This window comes from Solanum pennellii, chromosome 1 (genome assembly GCF_001406875.1).
Source record: "Solanum pennellii chromosome 1, SPENNV200".
NCBI classification, from domain to species: domain Eukaryota; kingdom Viridiplantae; phylum Streptophyta; class Magnoliopsida; order Solanales; family Solanaceae; genus Solanum; species Solanum pennellii.
In genome coordinates this window covers 95,851,156-95,868,255 of record NC_028637.1, presented here as the reverse complement: position 1 = coordinate 95,868,255, position 17,100 = coordinate 95,851,156, and the positions used below count along the sequence as shown (strand labels likewise).

Sequence of the window (17,100 nt, the reverse complement as noted above, 5' to 3'; positions counted from 1 at the left end):
AGGATATTTTTATCGTTTTCTCGATATTTGGTCCTTAACGGTTTGATTTTTTGGTTTTTCAATAATAAAATATTCATAAAATAAATATATGACTTCTCACTTCTCTAACAATTTAACACGATATAGTGAAACAAGAAAATCACCTATAAATGTTTTGATATGGTGAAACAAGAAAGATAATAATAAGTTGCATCAGTAAGACCAAATATAGTATGAAGACTACAATTACATGTTTCAGCCAAAACATAATATGTACTTAGAAGTATTATGAAGCGTGAAGTAGGTAGATAGTCGTGAGTATGGATACAATATTTAGTTATGTTAATTTCTGAGTGATATTTAATATTTATGAAAGGTTAAAATAATAAAGTACTACCATTTTAACGGATTATCAATTTACTCAATAGCAAAATTGAATGCAATATTTTTTTTACAAAATCATTAAAAATTCATTAATCCAACAATACTTTTTTCGGTTTAGTTATGGAAAAATGATCTGATACACCCCTCAACTTTGTCATTTAGAGTTGATATACACTCGTGATGAAAGTCGCTCATATATACTCTTATTTATATACAAATGACTCACAATACCCGATTTCTTTAACGAAAATGAAAAAAATTAAATTAATTTTAATTTTTTTTTTATTTTTTAAAAAAATATAATATCATATGAGTATTTTTAATTCTCCTCAAACATATATATTTTTTTGACTTTTTTGTTTTTGTTTCAATGACTGATTTAAATTTATTATTTTGATGATTAAATTTATTTATGTTCCACTAATATTCTTGTGAAACTTATTATAAATGACCAAATTTTTCCTTCAAATACAATAATTAATTACAATACAAACAAAAAATAGTTTATTATACTATAACCCCCCCCCCCCAAAAAAAATAATTTTAAAATTTATTTTTTACACCAAAGAACGAAAGAAAAAGAAATAAGAATAAGAAACTCAAATAATTTTAATAAAAAAAATTAAAAAAAATAATTTATGTATGAAAAAAGATTATAATAGACCTTGAACTTTGCTAGAAGAATCATATATACTTCTAAATAATTTTTTAAAAAATTAAAAGTAAAAAATATAAATTCAAAAACTATTTTTTTTCGCTTTCGTTAAATAAAAAATATAGGCCAAATACATAAATAGATTCCTAAATTTGTTGAGTTTTTTTCCCTCAGGTACCTCAACTACGTCATTTTTCTATTGATCATTGAACTACACATAATTTGTTCCTTTAAAACACTGTTGATTGATTTTGATCGGCTTTTTTATTGTAAGTGCCTTCAATTGTGTTCGAATTGTATTAATTTTGATTAAATGAATTAAGACAAACCGTGTTAGTCTCATTTGTTTTTTAATGTGTTCAAATGACTTAAGTAAAACACAATTATTCTCAAACATTTTCACTATCAATTGGACTAATGAGTTGTGGAACAACATATGTATCCTCTATTAAAACCCCTCATAAATCTGGTTCTACATCAGACAACGGTGTTTGTTTAAACGGAACAAATTCTGGGAGTTCAATGATTTAATAGGAAAATGACGTAGTTGAGGTACTTGAGGAAAAAAACCCAACAAGTTTAGAGATCTTCTTATGTATTTGGCCAAAAATATATGTGAGCTCATTTTGTAACAATAAAAATATATGTGAACGTTTATATAATGATAAAAATATATATAAATTACTTTCATAATAAACAACATATCAATTCCAAATAATAGAATTAAGAAATATATCAGACCCTTTTCGGTTTTAGGTAACTCTTGTTGATTTCTCTAAGAAAAGAACAGAGTAGCATCACTCAGCATTTTTCTTTTTGAGAACCACACTAGCTGTGGTCCAGTATCATGTGGTCGCATAATAATTAAAGGATTACGTGTCTGACCGTCTCATGTTATTCTCTATACCTTACCCATGTCTCGAGTAGAAGTTCAACCCATTCACATTTATTTTTCAGATCCTCAAACGTTTGTATAGTAGCAACTCTGCCCATTGTTTCACATGGCCATGGCGGTGGTTGACTCCATGGTCTTCCTATTCTTGTTACCGGTGGCTCTGTTCTTTAACCCGGCAGCTTCACAGTCAACCGGATATACAAACCATACTGTTGGTGGTTCAGCTGGTTGGTTCTTTAACATCAAAACTCAAAAGGCTTCTGCTGATTACTCTGCTTGGGCTGCTAAACAGACCTTTAATCTTGGTGACACTTTGGGTGAGTTCTTTTTTTGATATTTTTGAGCACCCTTTTGGGTTATTGTTGTTCTTGATTGATGGGTTTAGCCAAATCTAGACTTTGATAGTTATTATCTCATAAAGTTACTGTCTTTGTTGAAGAATACTGAAATCAAGAAACTCTAATTGACTTTTCTTGAAGTTGCTGAGTTTTTGAGCAATTTTAGGGAGAGAGAGGGAAAGAAGGGTGAGTTTTTTTTTTTTTTTTTGATAAAGATTACTCCTTTTTGGATTATTCAATCTGCTTGTGCATTTTGGAAGAGAGAGACTTGTTTAATGAACTTATAATCACAGTTATTAGTAAAACAGTGACTGATCTGTATTAATGTCAAAGGATGTACATATTTATGTTTGGTTTTTATCATTGTCCAGTGGTACATTGCATTCGATGACTCAAGTTCTTGGATCCATCTTTGTATCTAAGGCAAGTTGGATAGATCTTAGTGGAGACTGAAGAGTCTTGAGGGATGAGAAGTTTCTTAATTTGTGTGGTTCGTGCCAATTACTTTGAGGTGTTTGATAAGTTCTTGTAGTATTTGATTAGGTCTTACGTTCCGTGATCCTGAAATCCTAATGGTTTCTAATCTGAAGAATCCTAATCATATCTGCTGCTACATCTCTTCACATATCTCATGTTATAGGCTTCTCTGATTGGTAGAGTAGAGCAGATCAGTGGTACACAATCTTTGTTGATGATAGATCTTGTACTTTGTTCCTTGCATTTTTTGATTTATCAGATCTTGAAAATTAGTACATAATATAAGACCACTGGTCTGGGAAGTTACAATATGCGTGGGATCATAGGTTCTGATGGAAGGAGGATGTGCATTTAAGTCAGAAGGATATCTTTGTGAAGTAAAATGATGGTTGAGAAGTTTTGCTAGATTGCTCTTTTTTCCTGTGGTAATAACGTAAACAGATTTGGGTATTGTAGAGACTATGGAGAGTTCGATGTTCCATTGACCACAAATTGTTGCATTGTCCAATTCTACTGATGGGTATAGTAGTTAAATGAGCAAGAGTTTTCAGAATATCACATTGAACTAACTGATATTCTTAACTAGAAAAATGAAACTAACTAAATTTTATTAGCATCCCGTCAATGTTCTGCCACCATACTCCTTCAGACAAATGCTGTTTAAAGAAAGTTCGAAAATCATATGTAACTTGAGAAAAATGGACTCCGTCTTGCTTTTGTTGCTAGAACCTTCGTATGATATTTTAAGATGAAGTTAATTATAATGGGGTGATTTCTTATTTCGGTCACGTCATCTGATCCACTATCTCCAAATATGCTGTGAAAGATTAGATTCACATTGAGATGAAATATAAGGCGTAGAAGTGAGTTGAAATGAAATGGAGTTTGGTACATAGTTAATGATTTGCTCACAGTGACTGCTATTGATTTGTTTTGTATTTGTGTTTTCAGTGTTTAATACAAACACCAACCAGACAGTTATTCAAACATACAATGCAACCACCTATAAGAACTGCACCGCAGATTATGCTTCAGATGACGACACATTTCAGTATCAAGGAGGCAGCAATGAATTTGGTAAAGCGATGACAATCACTGTTTCATTGACCCTCGAGGGCCAACAATACTATTTCTCTGATGCTGATGATGGGAGTCAGTGCCTGAATGGCATGGCATTCGGGATCAAAGTGGGGCATGGTATAGGACTTCCTCCGAGCCTCAACCAACCACCTCCTCCACCCTATGTGGAACCACCATCCACAGTTGAAGATGCCGAGTCACCACCTATCACCGTGGTAACCAGCAGCCCTAACGGTTGTGTGAGGAGCAGTGCTGGACTCTTCTTCGCGGTTTCTGTACTTGTAATGTTGGCGTTGCATTTGGTCTAAGGTGGAAAACTTTACTTCCTAGTTCCAACACAGATTTGAGTGTTGGAGCTATCCATATATTTATTGCTTAGAAATGAGAGAAAGAAAAGGAGTTAATTCAAATTATTACAGGTTTTTGTATTGTAACATATTCATGATCACATTTTTCATTCAATTGTCCTGTATTTACCACAGGCATATTACATGGAGCAATATACTTTAGCCAAGAAAATTCTAATAAAACTTCCTTATGATTTTTAGACTTTTGGGGCTTCTTTGTGGCTTTGAGTTACTTTTTCTCATTTTGCAAGACTTAAATTAGTGTGCATGCCATATTGATAACATAATTTTGAGTCTTATTAACATTTTTAAGTGCTCTATGAGAAACTTTAAATCGAAAAAAGAAGTCATTTTAACATTTTAGAAAAAGTAGATTGTCATTATAAATCAATAAAGCAAAATGCTCTTCCTCGTATAAAGTTATACCATATCCAAATATATATGAACAATCTACTAAGATAACATTTTTATTAAATTTTTAATTAATTAATTGATACTTTTATTATCTCAAACAAACGATTCAAAACTTCAAAGTGGTAGGGATATCATATGTACCACTAGTAGGCACTAAAGTTTCAAAAGACAAATGAATCTTCCAATCATTTAGGAACATCACTATAGATAAGAATCAAGCATTCAATTTGGTGAGCCCAAAATATAGGACTATGCCTACAAAACCCAAAAGGTCTATTCTCTTAAAATATTAAAAAATTAAGATGGAATTATTCTATTTTTTTTTTTTTTAAAATGTAAATATTGTAAAATTCTAAAACTAAAATCTTCATTAGTAACAGATGAAATATATTTTTAAAGGGTAAAACTGTAATTTTAGTTTGTGAATAAGTAAAATTGATGGTGAAAGTAAAACGGACAAAAGAAGAAGAAAAATGAGAAGTTAAGACAAATCTGAAAATTGATTGCAGAGAGAGAGAGACAAAGCAAAGAAAGAGGAAAGACTGCCCTGAGGAATAGGGAGTAGGTAGTTAATGTAGTGCTTAAAACGTTAAATCTTCATTTTCATTAAAGTAGACAATGAATTAAGTTTGATACTAATCTTTTGCATTCTTTAAACTGAAAGATTTTGTGGAGGAAAGGGATGCCAAACAACACCATTTTAGTGGAGACCCACTTCTGACTGAAACAAACAGTGATCATTTTCTTGTCGGAGAAGCAAAAAGTTTCAGTTTTGGTGCATACCCACATATTTTCTTGAGGTGGGGTTTGCTTGTTTTGGAATAACTTTTTGATTCTTGAAAACTTTGTTCTCTTATTAAGTTTATCTTTCTTTTTTTTCTGTTTTGGGGATTTTTTTTTCTTTCTTCTGATAATTGAGGTGTCAATGTTGTTAGGGAAATTGGGTTGAAGTGGATTGAAGTTGAAATGGGGTTGATTTCTGGGATTCTGATGGGGATGATCTGTGGGATCGGGTTAATGGCAGTTTGGAAGCATATGACGAGGTACAGGAGCAACAAGAGAATTGCTAAGGTATTCTTGCCATTCTCCAGATTTTAATGTTTTTCAAGTTTGTCTTAACTACAACTATCCGTCAATCCTAACATTTTAATACACTATATTGATTATTGGGTTGGCTATTTGAATCCTCAGTATCCACTCTGCTCTGTCTGGATCCATTTCTTTCAAATACTCAATAGTTGGTCTTTTAAGTCAATTTTTTAGGGTTTCTAACTCTAAATTATCTGACAAATAATGGACTTATGGTAAATATTCCTTTGAGGTTCTCTTTGACAATTTACTTATTATTATTATTATATTATCAAGATGAAGATTTTGTTGTCAGGTTGTTTCTCTTTGCCCTGTAGTGTACTAAATTGCTTTTTCACGAGTGAGGTAGTTAGTATTAGTTACAACTCTTAGATTTTACCAGAGGAGCAATTTCGGAAAGCACACTGAAAATGGTGATAATTTTGTGATTTTGTTAGGCGACTAAGTTGTAGTTTCTACCAATGATATGTTGTTAGTGTTTACTTAGAATATGTATAGCTATATGATTAATAGTGGAATGTTTGTTAGTTTCTGCTATTGATGTGGATAGGGTGTTTTATGGTTGCTGCCTAAGCGATAGTATTTGGCTGCTTGATGCTCGATTTTGCTCAGATGAGGTGGAAGCTGATATTGCTCCCCGTGGTACTTGCTATTAGTAGTATAAAAGCTGGGCAATGCTGTTGCTAGTGCCAAGATTTACATCCTCATCATCATGCTTGCAAACAGCATTCAAATTTCTGATATGCATTTGTACTTTCTAAAGGACTGTTGTTCATTTCCTTTATTATATTTTACATCTTTTTACAGGCAGTAGATGTAAAAGTAATGGGCTGCCTCTGCAGGGATGATCTGAAGAAAGTTTGTGGCGATAACTTTCCTGAATGGATATCATTCCCGGTTTATGAACAGGTTGAATGGCTTTACTTGTTTCAGTTTCGCCCTTTATTTCATTGAATCTTGTTCTTATGACACTTAGTGCCTATTTGGATTGACTTATTTTAGGTGGTTTTAAGTTGTTTTGAAGTGTTTGGGTAAGTTAAAAAGTGCTTATAAGCATTTATTTTAAAGCCAAAATAACAAAATAAGCCAAAAGCCATAAGTTAGAAATCCTAACTTATGGCTTTTGGCTTATAAGTCATAAGTCAAAAGTCAATCCAAACAGGCCCTTAGTTCATTATTTTCCCTTTTATTGCATTGACTCTTGTACTTGTGTCACTTAGCTCATTTACTCAAGCTGAATTGTTCACTGAATTGTGAATAATCTTCTTAACATCTTCGGAAGAAAAGCTCAAAGAATTAATGCCCTCATATATATATATATATATATATTTTATTTTTAATCTTTTTTTCAAACAGAAAAATCTTCCTGTCTTTGAAGAGATGCGTATTGTTCAACTGGCCTTGTTAGCTTATCGTTCTGATAGGAACAAAGATTCACTTAATTCCTTCTTCTTAAAGCTAAAAGGCTACTTTAGTGATCTAGTTACAACTAATGTTTTTTTCTCGAGGATTGAAGACACTGAAGATCAGTTTTACTTACAACAACAACATACCCAATTTAATCCTACAAGGGGAGTATATGACATATAGGAGATGCGTTATATTTAGACTGTTTTTTAAAGTATATTACCCTCAAATATGGAGTAACAATACAATCTAACAAAGAAATGGGTAATTTAATGGTAAAATGGTTAACAATTCAGAAAAAATTATGATTATTTACAAGAAAAGGGATCAAAAGTGTGTTGATAAACAGTAATCTCCATATCTTATTAATGTCAGTTGTGAATCTTAGTGGTTATGCATTTCTGGTGTTTTCGCAAACTTTTTCTCCAGGCAATTTAAAGAAATAAAATGATACAGTAATCACGTCATTGTTAATTTGTCTCATTTTATATGTCATGGCAGGTCAAATGGTTGAACAAACAGTTGAGCAAATTGTGGCCATTCATTGCCGAAGTAAGCTTTTTACTCGTCTTTAGCTATCCTGAGCAATTTTTTGCTTTGTAAACTAGTTTTGGTGTAACTTAGTATGATCGAACTTCTTTATTTTGGTAACTGATAAATCCCTGAGGGTTGTGGTGGTGTACGGTTTGAAACGTGGTGGAAAATGGAACCAATCCCCTCTACCATTCTCTACTTAAATATCAGATTTCTCTTGGTGGCAGGGTTCGAACTCGCGACGTGCACCTAACCCATATATCACTTGCTAGGCTTTTGCTACTAGACCAAAGCCGTCGGGGGTTTATAATCAATAAATATTTGCTTTCTGAGTGTGTTTAAAATCTTGCGGATATTTGGTTCACAACCAATTACACAAGAGATTATAATACATGAATAATTATCTCTGTATCACGAAATTTGTATATATGTTCTGAAATTAAAAACATGGATTTGAACTAGATTGTTTTGTCAATACTGCTTAATTTAAGCATCATTCGTTAGTCACTTCAAAACTTATGCTCTGATAGTAATCTTACTCAGTAAAGGATATTGGAGTAAATAACATTGCATTTTTTTTTTGTGGCAAATGTAACTAAATTGTGTGATTTAGTTTTCTTTTTAATATATCAAAACTTAAATTGTGTTACACCAAAACCAAGAATTAGCTCACATAATCAGTACCAATGTAGAAATATTTGTATTTAAACTCAAAATTATTAGAAGTTCTTACTTTATAATTCGATCATGAGTTTTATTCTTATTATGAAAAGCTGAAAAGTAAACCCAAGAAAAATATGTTGACTCTATAAAATAAAGGTGCTTTACCTTAAGAGTAATTTTGTCATTTTAGGTGGTCTTATCGGTTTTTGCTGTTAATATATTCTTCTACCCATATAAAATAATAATAACTAAATAAATTATGTATGCATTAATTGTGCAAGAAATGCAAATGGTAATGTTGTATCAGTAAAGTAGAATTTTATGGCAAAATAATTTTCTCCTATACGAGAAACCAAAACACCGAAATTTCTTTTTTCTTTCTAATAAATATCATTCAATGTTCTAAAAGGTTAAGATACGATATGTGGGGCCTAGATCCTAGATTTTTAAAATTTTCGATTTTATATATAATTAAAGATAATAAAACAATGGATTATGAAAATACATTAGAAGTTTTAGGAATCTAAATCGATTTAAATGTTTTTTGGAAATTTTAACATAAGAATCTATGGATACTACTGAAAGTAAAAGAACATATTTTTTATTACTGAGAAATCCTTGAGAGCCTGTACATGGTTTGAAAAGTGTACCTCTGTTTGATAGGTCCTTCAATCATCGAGTACACGAGAGTAATGTTTGAAGAGTAATAGTAAGATGTATTTACTCGTCAACACTTGGTAGTTGGTAGTCAAATAAACAGAGTTCCATCACTCGTCAACACAAAAGAATAACATTGTTATCAGACGGGAGAGAACTTTTTTGATATTTGGTGAGAAAAAAAGATAGGGCGGGGTGATCTTGCCTTTGAACGTCAATTATTATAATTAGAGTCATTACTAATGCACAGAATATTTTATCTATCTTAGTGTAGTATCATGAGCTTCTACTTACAGATTTGTCCCCACCAATTAAAGATAAATTATAATATGATATTTGGAATGCTCAAAGAGTAACATCTTTTCCTGATTAAGGAATCAAGTTAGATAATCAGGAAAAAAAATAGAAGGCAGAACTCTGAACTAAGCCCAAAGGCTAGGTTCCTTCCCAGTTTAATATGTTAGCATTTAATTTTAACTGGAAAGAGAAAACCCAGTTTAAAGAAATAGACTTGCTTCTCGAGACTAAGAACAAGTGATGAAGTGAAGACCAACTACCTATTATGATTAAAGATACCGATGTGGTTTACCGGTAATAGGTTCTCAATCAGAGAATATACGAAATCTGGACTCCAATTTAGGAACCGTTTGACCATAGATTTCTCAAATTAAAATTTGGGAAAAATTAGCAAATAGTGTTTGTCCATACAATTTGCTTTTCTTTGGCAATTTTTTTGGGCAAATAGCCCAAAAAATTCCCAAATACTAGAAAAAACTAGTATTTGGGCCAAATCTCATTATTTGGGAGCTTTTAAAAATTGAAATTCTACACTTTAACTTTTATCTTTTACAAAAACACCCTCTATAGTATTGCTTGCACTGCAGGACTTTTGCTTTCTATATAGCTCTTTAACCCACTGCTCTGTGCAATGGAATTTAGTTTATACTGTTTTATATATTCGCACAGAGAATAGTACGATAATGGTCATACTTTTTCATGGTTACACTTGCATATCAAAATGAAAAATATCTCTGATCTCATTTGTTGCGTGTGAATCATGTTTCTTTCCAACTTCTGTATTGTCTTAACCAAGACCCGATCTCTTGAATATGTCCCTATGCAGGCAGGAGAGGCTATTATAAAAGAATCTGTTGAACCTCTTTTAGAAGATTATCGACCTCCTGGAATTACTTCATTGAAGTTCAGCAAGTTATCATTGGGAACTGTGGCACCCAAAATAGAAGGTAGCAACAGCTAAATATCGTCCATGTTAAAGTAAATTATAATTCATTCCAATCAAGTCAATTATTTTAAGTTGTATTACTGTTGATCAGCCAAAAGAGTACTGAATTTGAACTCATGCTATCCAGCTTTCTTTTAATCAAGCTGCCTTTGGAAAGAAAAGGCAGTATGCTTAGTAGGAGTTTCCGCGCTGCTACTGGTTCTCCTCATCGTGCTAATTTTCTACTCTTGAGGTTCATCTGAATCTTCATATCTATCAACTTGAATTAAGTTATGGTTTTGAATCTTCTGTAGTTCAATATTCATGCCAAAAGGTTTTTGTTGAATTAAGCCACATAGGATTGAGGTTTCACATGATAGTCACCATTGTCATTTGTGCTTTCTTGCTGGTGTCAGTTTTGTGGTCGTTTAAAAAGTAAAAATTGCAGTATGCACTCGTGTTCCGTTCGTTGTCAGAAAAGTCAGTGGAATAGTTATTTCTTGTACTGTAAATGCCTATTTATCAAAAGAAATACTCTAAAAACCTGAAAGGGTAAAACAATCCACTGGAGATCTAGTTAGTTGCATTTTTCCTAATATTGGTGCCATTGGGTTAACGTCTTCGCAAAAGTTTGATCTGTTTTTAGGGTATGCTGCTCTGCCTGTATTGAAAACTGAAGTGAAAAGAAGTGGGACCAAGTTCCCTTTCTTTTTATAACTCCTAAACCTCTATATCATATGGCTTAGAAAATCTTCCTGGTACTACTTACTTCATGTTGCAATTGATGGCAACAAAGAATCTGCCAAGAGTTTATCTTGTCATGGTTATTGTTACCTTCCTAGCAAGATTGTCGTGGTAGTTATATGTCTGATATTCTTTAAGAGAGTGTCCATGGTGTCACACAGCGCTTTAGCGTGTTTGTTACTTAATCAATGCAGGTATTCGTGTTCAGAGCCTTAAAAAGGGTCAAATCACTATGGATATAGACCTCCGATGGGGTGGTGATCCCAATATTGTCTTAGGTGTTGAAGCTGCAATGGTTGCTTCTATACCCATTCAGGTGTGTGCTAAATACTTTCACCTGTCTATTTTGCTAGGACAACTCAATGTTGACTGCCTGGTTATATAGAAAGAGAGTTGTTTTGACCATTGCCAAATTGGTTGCAGTTGAAAAATCTTCAAGTTTTCACTGTTATTCGTGTCATCTTCCAACTAACTGAGGAAATCCCTTGCATCTCGGCTGTTGTTGTAGCATTACTTTCTGAGGTATAGCTGAGTTCTATATGTCAATTTGCTTTCCTTTATTCTTTTATTTCATTTCTCCTTTATGTTGTGGCCTTCTCCAATATTTTAGCTACTTTTGCCTCTTTTATTCCTGTTATCTTCTAACTAACCGAGGAATTCCCTTGCATCCCCGCTGTTATTGTAGTGTTACTTTCTGTAGTATGGCTAAGTTCTATATGTCAATTTTCTTTCCTATATTCTTTTGTTTCATTTCTCCTTTTTGTTTTTGGCCTTTCTCCAATATTTTAGCTTCCTTGCCTCTTGTTCACTCTAGGCGGGCGGATCCTGGCATGACCCAGGAAACACAAACCATCTAAAGATATCCTCCCATAATCTTGTGGCTGATTTGCAATGTATCAAAATATGGTCTTTTCACCCACCTCCTTACAAAGGAAATATCAACTAAGGCAAACAATATTTCGTATCCTAAGATTCTTCACCGTAAAAATTACCCTTCTAGTAGCTAACCACGCGAAGAAGCAAACCTTCCTCTGCACCTTAGGAGTCCATGGCAAACCATGTGAAAAACTATCCTTTTTCCTTACCAGAAGTTTCTCATAGAAGGACTAATCTTAACTGATAACAAATTGTTATTCCCCAACTCCCAACTCAAAACATCGGGTCTGGTTCAGATTACTTTTGAAGTAAACCTAGCAATCTTTGAAGCTCGGACATCTCCCAATCCTGGAAGTTCCTCCTAAACCTCAAATCCCAAAAAGTCTCATCCCCTTGTATCCCTCTAACTTGCTGAATAGATACTTCCCTTTGCCAAGATTCCGTACAAAACCGGGAAGTCATCCTTAAGCACGAAACTTTGCACCACTTTTCTCCCCCAAAACTAACTCTACTCTCATCCCCAACCTTGAAAGCAATTCTATCATTAAAAACATTCCACCCCTTCATTGTGTTCCTCCATACACCACACCGAAAGGCATAGCCATCAACTTTATTCTCCAGCCCCTTCCATTTCACTATATTTATCCACAATCACCCCTCTCCAAAAATCTTCTCCTCATTAAAAGCTTCCATTTCACAATATTCATATATATGGAACAATGTGTATTTGTTGATTGAGACAAATCATATGGAATAAGAGTTGCGATATTTGTCATGGAAAATGTTTTCATTCACTAGGAGAGAAGTAAACATTCACTAGGAGAGAAGTTAATCTTTTTGATGGAAAAAATTAACACACACAACATCCCCAGTGTGACTGAATACTGGAAATGAGGAAATCATTTTCTGAAGAAAAAGAAATGTCTTCTATCACCTATCTATTTCGTGCTACTGAAGCACCCAACTCCTTAGAATGACTACCATTTTCTCACGGTCCTTTTAACTTTCCATGCCCAAAGGTGCTCAATTCAAACTATTTGGTAAAAATTAATATAGGGCTAACGTTACTGGTCCTTCAGCTCTAGATAAATATAGTACTCTTTACCTTTTGCGCATAATCTCCTTTAAAATTTAGTTCTCAAGTGAACTCCTAAAAGCATTATTTTTCTTTAGAAATTGATTTATATTTCAATTGAAATATAAGGTAATATTTTTGCAAATATGCTCTCGTGAGTTGGCCTCCATTTCTAAGTACTCCCCCGTCCTAATTTATGTGGTACTTTTCGGGTTTTGAGATTCAAACAAATCAATCTTTGACCCTAAATTTGTTATATATGTTTTAATTATTTGAATTGCCAATTATTATGACTTATAGTACTTTTTACGTAGTTTACAAATATACTTCTTTTGTTCCTAATTACTTGTTCATTTTTAAATTGACACATCTATTAAAAAAACAATAATTGATATAGTGACTTTACCATTTTACCCCTTTAAATTATGAAGTGGGTGAATTTAAAAATTTAAGCTTTTCAAAAGGTTCTATCTTTTTCATAGTAATTAATTGAGGGTATAATAGGTAAAAGAAATTGTCCTTTTTGATTTGTCAAAATTGACAAGTAATTAGGGACAAGTAAAAAAGGAAAAGTGGACGAGTAATTAGGGCCAGAGGGAGTAGTATAAATTTCATTTCAAAACATCTGACTCTCGAAAAATGAGAAGTGCCACATAAATTGGGACAAAGGGAGTATTGAACTGGATGCTAAATTCTTGGGGTCTAAAGTTTAGACATTGACTGTGATAAGAGAATGTCTTGCTTCCAGGGTCACATGAACATGCAAAATCTTCAGCGGTATCAGGAGCATTTAAGTATAGTCATGCATGATAAATCATCTGGGCGCTGACTTATCTTGGTTTACTTTTAAATTATTTATGTTACTCCCCTCATATCTGATCATAGAATGGTTTTCTTTTGTTCATCATTATTTGACGATGACTATTCTGCCCTAAATTACATTATTGATCTGAAGATGCTTATGTCCTGATAGATGTTAGAATGAATGATTCCGTTTTTGTTCAATCAGCCAAAACCTAGAATTGACTATGTCTTGAAGGCGGTCGGTGGAAGTTTAACAGCTCTTCCTGGACTTTCAGATATGATTGATGTGAGTGTCAACATCTTCTCTAACAGTACTCTTTCTTATTTCTAGTGTTTCCATTTTTGAATGACAATGCTGTTTTTTCTCATTGGAAGGACACTGTAAATACAATAGTGACAGATATGCTAGAATGGCCGCACAGAATTGTTGTTCCAATTGCACCTGTGGATACTAGGTACCTTCATTTCTACGAATATTCTAGTGACCAAGCACTTCACTTATCAGTTCCTTATCTTCTTAATCCTTGTAATGTGCTAATGGGGAAAGTAGATTTTGGGTTGCTTCAGTTTGCTACTTGTAAACTTGCGAAAAAAAACAGAAAACAAGATTCTGCATCTACTAAAGGAATGACCTGCTTGAAATCAATTCATACTGCTGTTCCTTCCCTGTCTCAATGTGAATTTAGGTGTTTCAGTTGTTCAGAATTCAGATACATGTGAGGAAACAAAGATCAAGTGGCTTTTGGTAATTGAACACCAAAGTACTGTGGTTTGTGATCCAGTAAAACATGCATATCTTAAATTTTGAGACTGTTTTAGGTAAAAGGTCTTGCAGTGGCTTATGACTGTGGACGATTGTGTCAGTGTGTACCTATTTCGGACTTATAAATACTTGCTATTTACTTGGGTACTCCTCATCAAGCTGTTTCACGTGTTGCAATGTAGTATTTATTTGCTTCTTCATTTTGGCCTACTGCTGTTATTTTTAATCTGTGTTGCAAGCGCTTCAGCAAATTTGTTGTTGGATGGGGAATATGGACACGAGGTGACAGTCTGCAGATATAGTAGTAGCTCTTTATCTTCTCTTCATGCTTATTTTTCATCATTTGTAACCAGTATTTCCCTCCATGCAGTGATTTGGAACTTAAGCCACAAGGGAAGCTCACAGTAACTATTGTCAAGGCTAATGGCTTGAAGAACCACGAAATGATAGGAAAATCCGATCCATATGCTGTTGTACACATACGCCCCCTTTTCAAGGTTAAGACAAAAACCATTGACAACAACCTTAATCCTGTTTGGGATCAGACGTTTGAATTAATTGCAGAAGACAAGGAGACGCAATCCCTATTCATTGAGGTTTGATTTCAACATTCCTGTGCTCTGCTCTGTCTTGAATATCTACGGGTGCTGTACTTCCTGCTGTTTTAAGTGGATATGTGTGATAGTTGAGCTTCACGTCATTTTGAGCAGGTCTTTGATAAAGACAATATCGGGCAAGACCAGCGAATGGGTGTGGCAAAGTTGCCTCTGAATGAGCTTGTAGCTGATGCTGCCAAAGAAATTGAATTAAGATTACTTCCAAAACTTGATATGCTCAAAGTCAAAGATAAGAAGGATCGGGGCACTATCACAATAAAGGTACATCAGTGTTTCAGATTCGTTTGTTGAGGTTTTTATTGTTGCTATGCCACTATCAATCAATCAACCAAACCTGAACCCTAAATTAGTTGGGGCAGATTATATGCAATCCGTTATATCAGTATTTTACTGCAATGCATCATAGTTCGATTAGTTTTCAATTTACTGCAACCTTAATCATTTTCGAGGTTTGGAACCGACTATGCTATGCTTAACATTCTTTAATTGTGTATGAAATTTTCTTAAACTTATTATCGATGGCGTGTTTGCTTGTAAAGCTTATTCATTGTGGTGCAGGTATTGTATCATGAGTTCAACAAGGAAGAGCAGTTAGCTGCTCTGGAGGCAGAGAAAGCGATCCTAGAAGAAAGGAAGAAGCTGAAAGCGGAAGGGGTCATCGGCAGCACAATGGATGCGGTTGGTTCAGGTGTCGGTATGGTGGGAAGTGGCATTGGAGCAGGCGTGGGGCTCGTTGGAACGGGACTAGGTGCCGGTGTAGGCATTGTTGGAAGTGGCTTTGGAGCTGTTGGCAGTGGCCTAAGCAAAGCTGGAAAATTTATGGGAAGGACATTCACTGGCAGTTCAAAGAAGAATGGTTCCTCTACTCCAGTAAACTCTGTTCAAGAAAATGGTGGTGCAAAGCCACTCAAAAGTGAATAGTTATGTGAGAACTAGAACTCAGTCTTTTTTTCATTTTTTGAGAAACTGTTTGAATAATGGAAAAAAAATTAAGTTGGTGTTGATAGAATGGTGATAAATTATGCCAATTTGTGAAATATTTTATGGTGTTGGATTTTATGTACATCTCAAGTTGATGTAATTATTTTCATGAAAATTAAGTCAAGGTGTTATATTTATTTGTTTTCTTTGCTAGCATTGAACTAGGTATGTCAGAAGATTGTCAGCCACAGGTTTCAGCTTTCTCGTGAACTCATTATTCTTTTCCTGAACTTTACTATAAGTGAAGTGCTTTCGTAAGATCTAAGAAGATAGAATATATGCAGATTTTGTTTCACTTAGTGATACATATATTATGTATAGATCTTCGATTCAAGAAAATATTTTCAATTGTTTGAAAATCACAATAGTGAAGAAGCAATCTCCAATGAAATCTTTAAAATCCTACTAAGTTTCATTTTATAGGTAGAAAGCTCGTTGAGAAATATCATTAACTAATAAAATTGTATTTTTTCTAATAACTTAAAATTTTAGATGAAATGATTGCACGCTTCAACATGATATCAGACTAGATAGAGGGTCCTGAGATCGAATTTTATCGTTGCTTATATCAAAAAGAATTTTTACGTGCTTGATCAATGAAAAAGAATCAAGACCGCACGTAAAGGGATGTGTTGAGAATACAATTAACTAATAAAAATATATTTTTCTAATAATTTAAGTTTTTAAATGAAATAATCGCATACTCAACAAAGATTATTACAGAAACAAATAGATGATTTTTTTAAGAAAGTACATTGAAAAATGGTGGTGCCTTTTTATAAAAAGACTTATTATGCGTATCGAAAAAAACCAAGTGGATTGTCTACATCAAGACAAAGCGTGCTTAATGCTGATTACTCTATGATTTAGAAATGAGAATTACTGCAATTTATAAGTTTGATAGAATTTAAATATTAATTTATTTAACGTAAAAATGAATTTTATAATTTCTTCACTATCATATTTCTTTTGCTTATATTGATTTTGATATGTCTCGAATACAATCTTTTTACTACTAATACAATTATCTTTAAATTTCATTAAATGTATCATTATCAGTAACTTAAAAATCGACAATTATTTTAAAACGAAGAGAGTA

At 33.4% G+C, this 17,100-nt stretch overlaps 2 protein-coding genes across 3 annotated transcripts; both read left to right on the top strand.

The window, feature by feature from the left end:
* Positions 1-1,878: 1,878 nt before the first annotated feature.
* Positions 1,879-4,355, top strand: LOC107026116 (cucumber peeling cupredoxin-like). The gene is made up of 2 exons (XM_015227010.2): positions 1,879-2,230; positions 3,680-4,355. The coding sequence occupies exons 1-2, from the start codon at positions 2,020-2,022 to the stop codon at positions 4,114-4,116; spliced, it is 648 nt and encodes a 215-aa protein (XP_015082496.1). The 5' UTR covers positions 1,879-2,019; the 3' UTR covers positions 4,117-4,355.
* A 660-nt stretch (positions 4,356-5,015) lies between these two features.
* On the top strand, positions 5,016-16,138 carry LOC107007923 (synaptotagmin-5-like). 2 transcript variants are annotated; one of them, XM_015206772.2, is made up of 13 exons: positions 5,016-5,134; positions 5,234-5,369; positions 5,505-5,640; positions 6,466-6,567; positions 7,567-7,617; positions 10,043-10,163; positions 11,080-11,201; positions 11,309-11,407; positions 13,846-13,926; positions 14,016-14,095; positions 14,774-14,999; positions 15,114-15,281; positions 15,579-16,138. In XM_015206772.2, the coding sequence occupies exons 3-13, from the start codon at positions 5,536-5,538 to the stop codon at positions 15,939-15,941; spliced, it is 1,518 nt and encodes a 505-aa protein (XP_015062258.1). In that variant the 5' UTR covers positions 5,016-5,134; positions 5,234-5,369; positions 5,505-5,535; the 3' UTR covers positions 15,942-16,138. The 2 variants fall into 2 exon arrangements, with proteins under 2 accessions (XP_015062258.1, XP_015062260.1); XM_015206774.2 differs by having other exon boundaries at positions 5,051-5,130.
* Positions 16,139-17,100: the final 962 nt, after the last annotated feature.

Coding starts and splice junctions, on each gene's coding strand:
- LOC107026116 (XM_015227010.2), top strand. CDS start 2,020: ATGGCCATGGCGGTGGTTGACTCCATGGTCTTCCTATTCTTGTTACCG. Junction 2,231..3,679: donor TAATCTTGGTGACACTTTGG/GTGAGTTCTTTT, acceptor TTGTGTTTTCAG/TGTTTAATACAAACACCAAC.
- LOC107007923 (XM_015206772.2), top strand. CDS start 5,536: ATGGGGTTGATTTCTGGGATTCTGATGGGGATGATCTGTGGGATCGGG. Junction 6,568..7,566: donor CATTCCCGGTTTATGAACAG/GTTGAATGGCTT, acceptor ATGTCATGGCAG/GTCAAATGGTTGAACAAACA. Junction 13,927..14,015: donor GACTTTCAGATATGATTGAT/GTGAGTGTCAAC, acceptor TCTCATTGGAAG/GACACTGTAAATACAATAGT.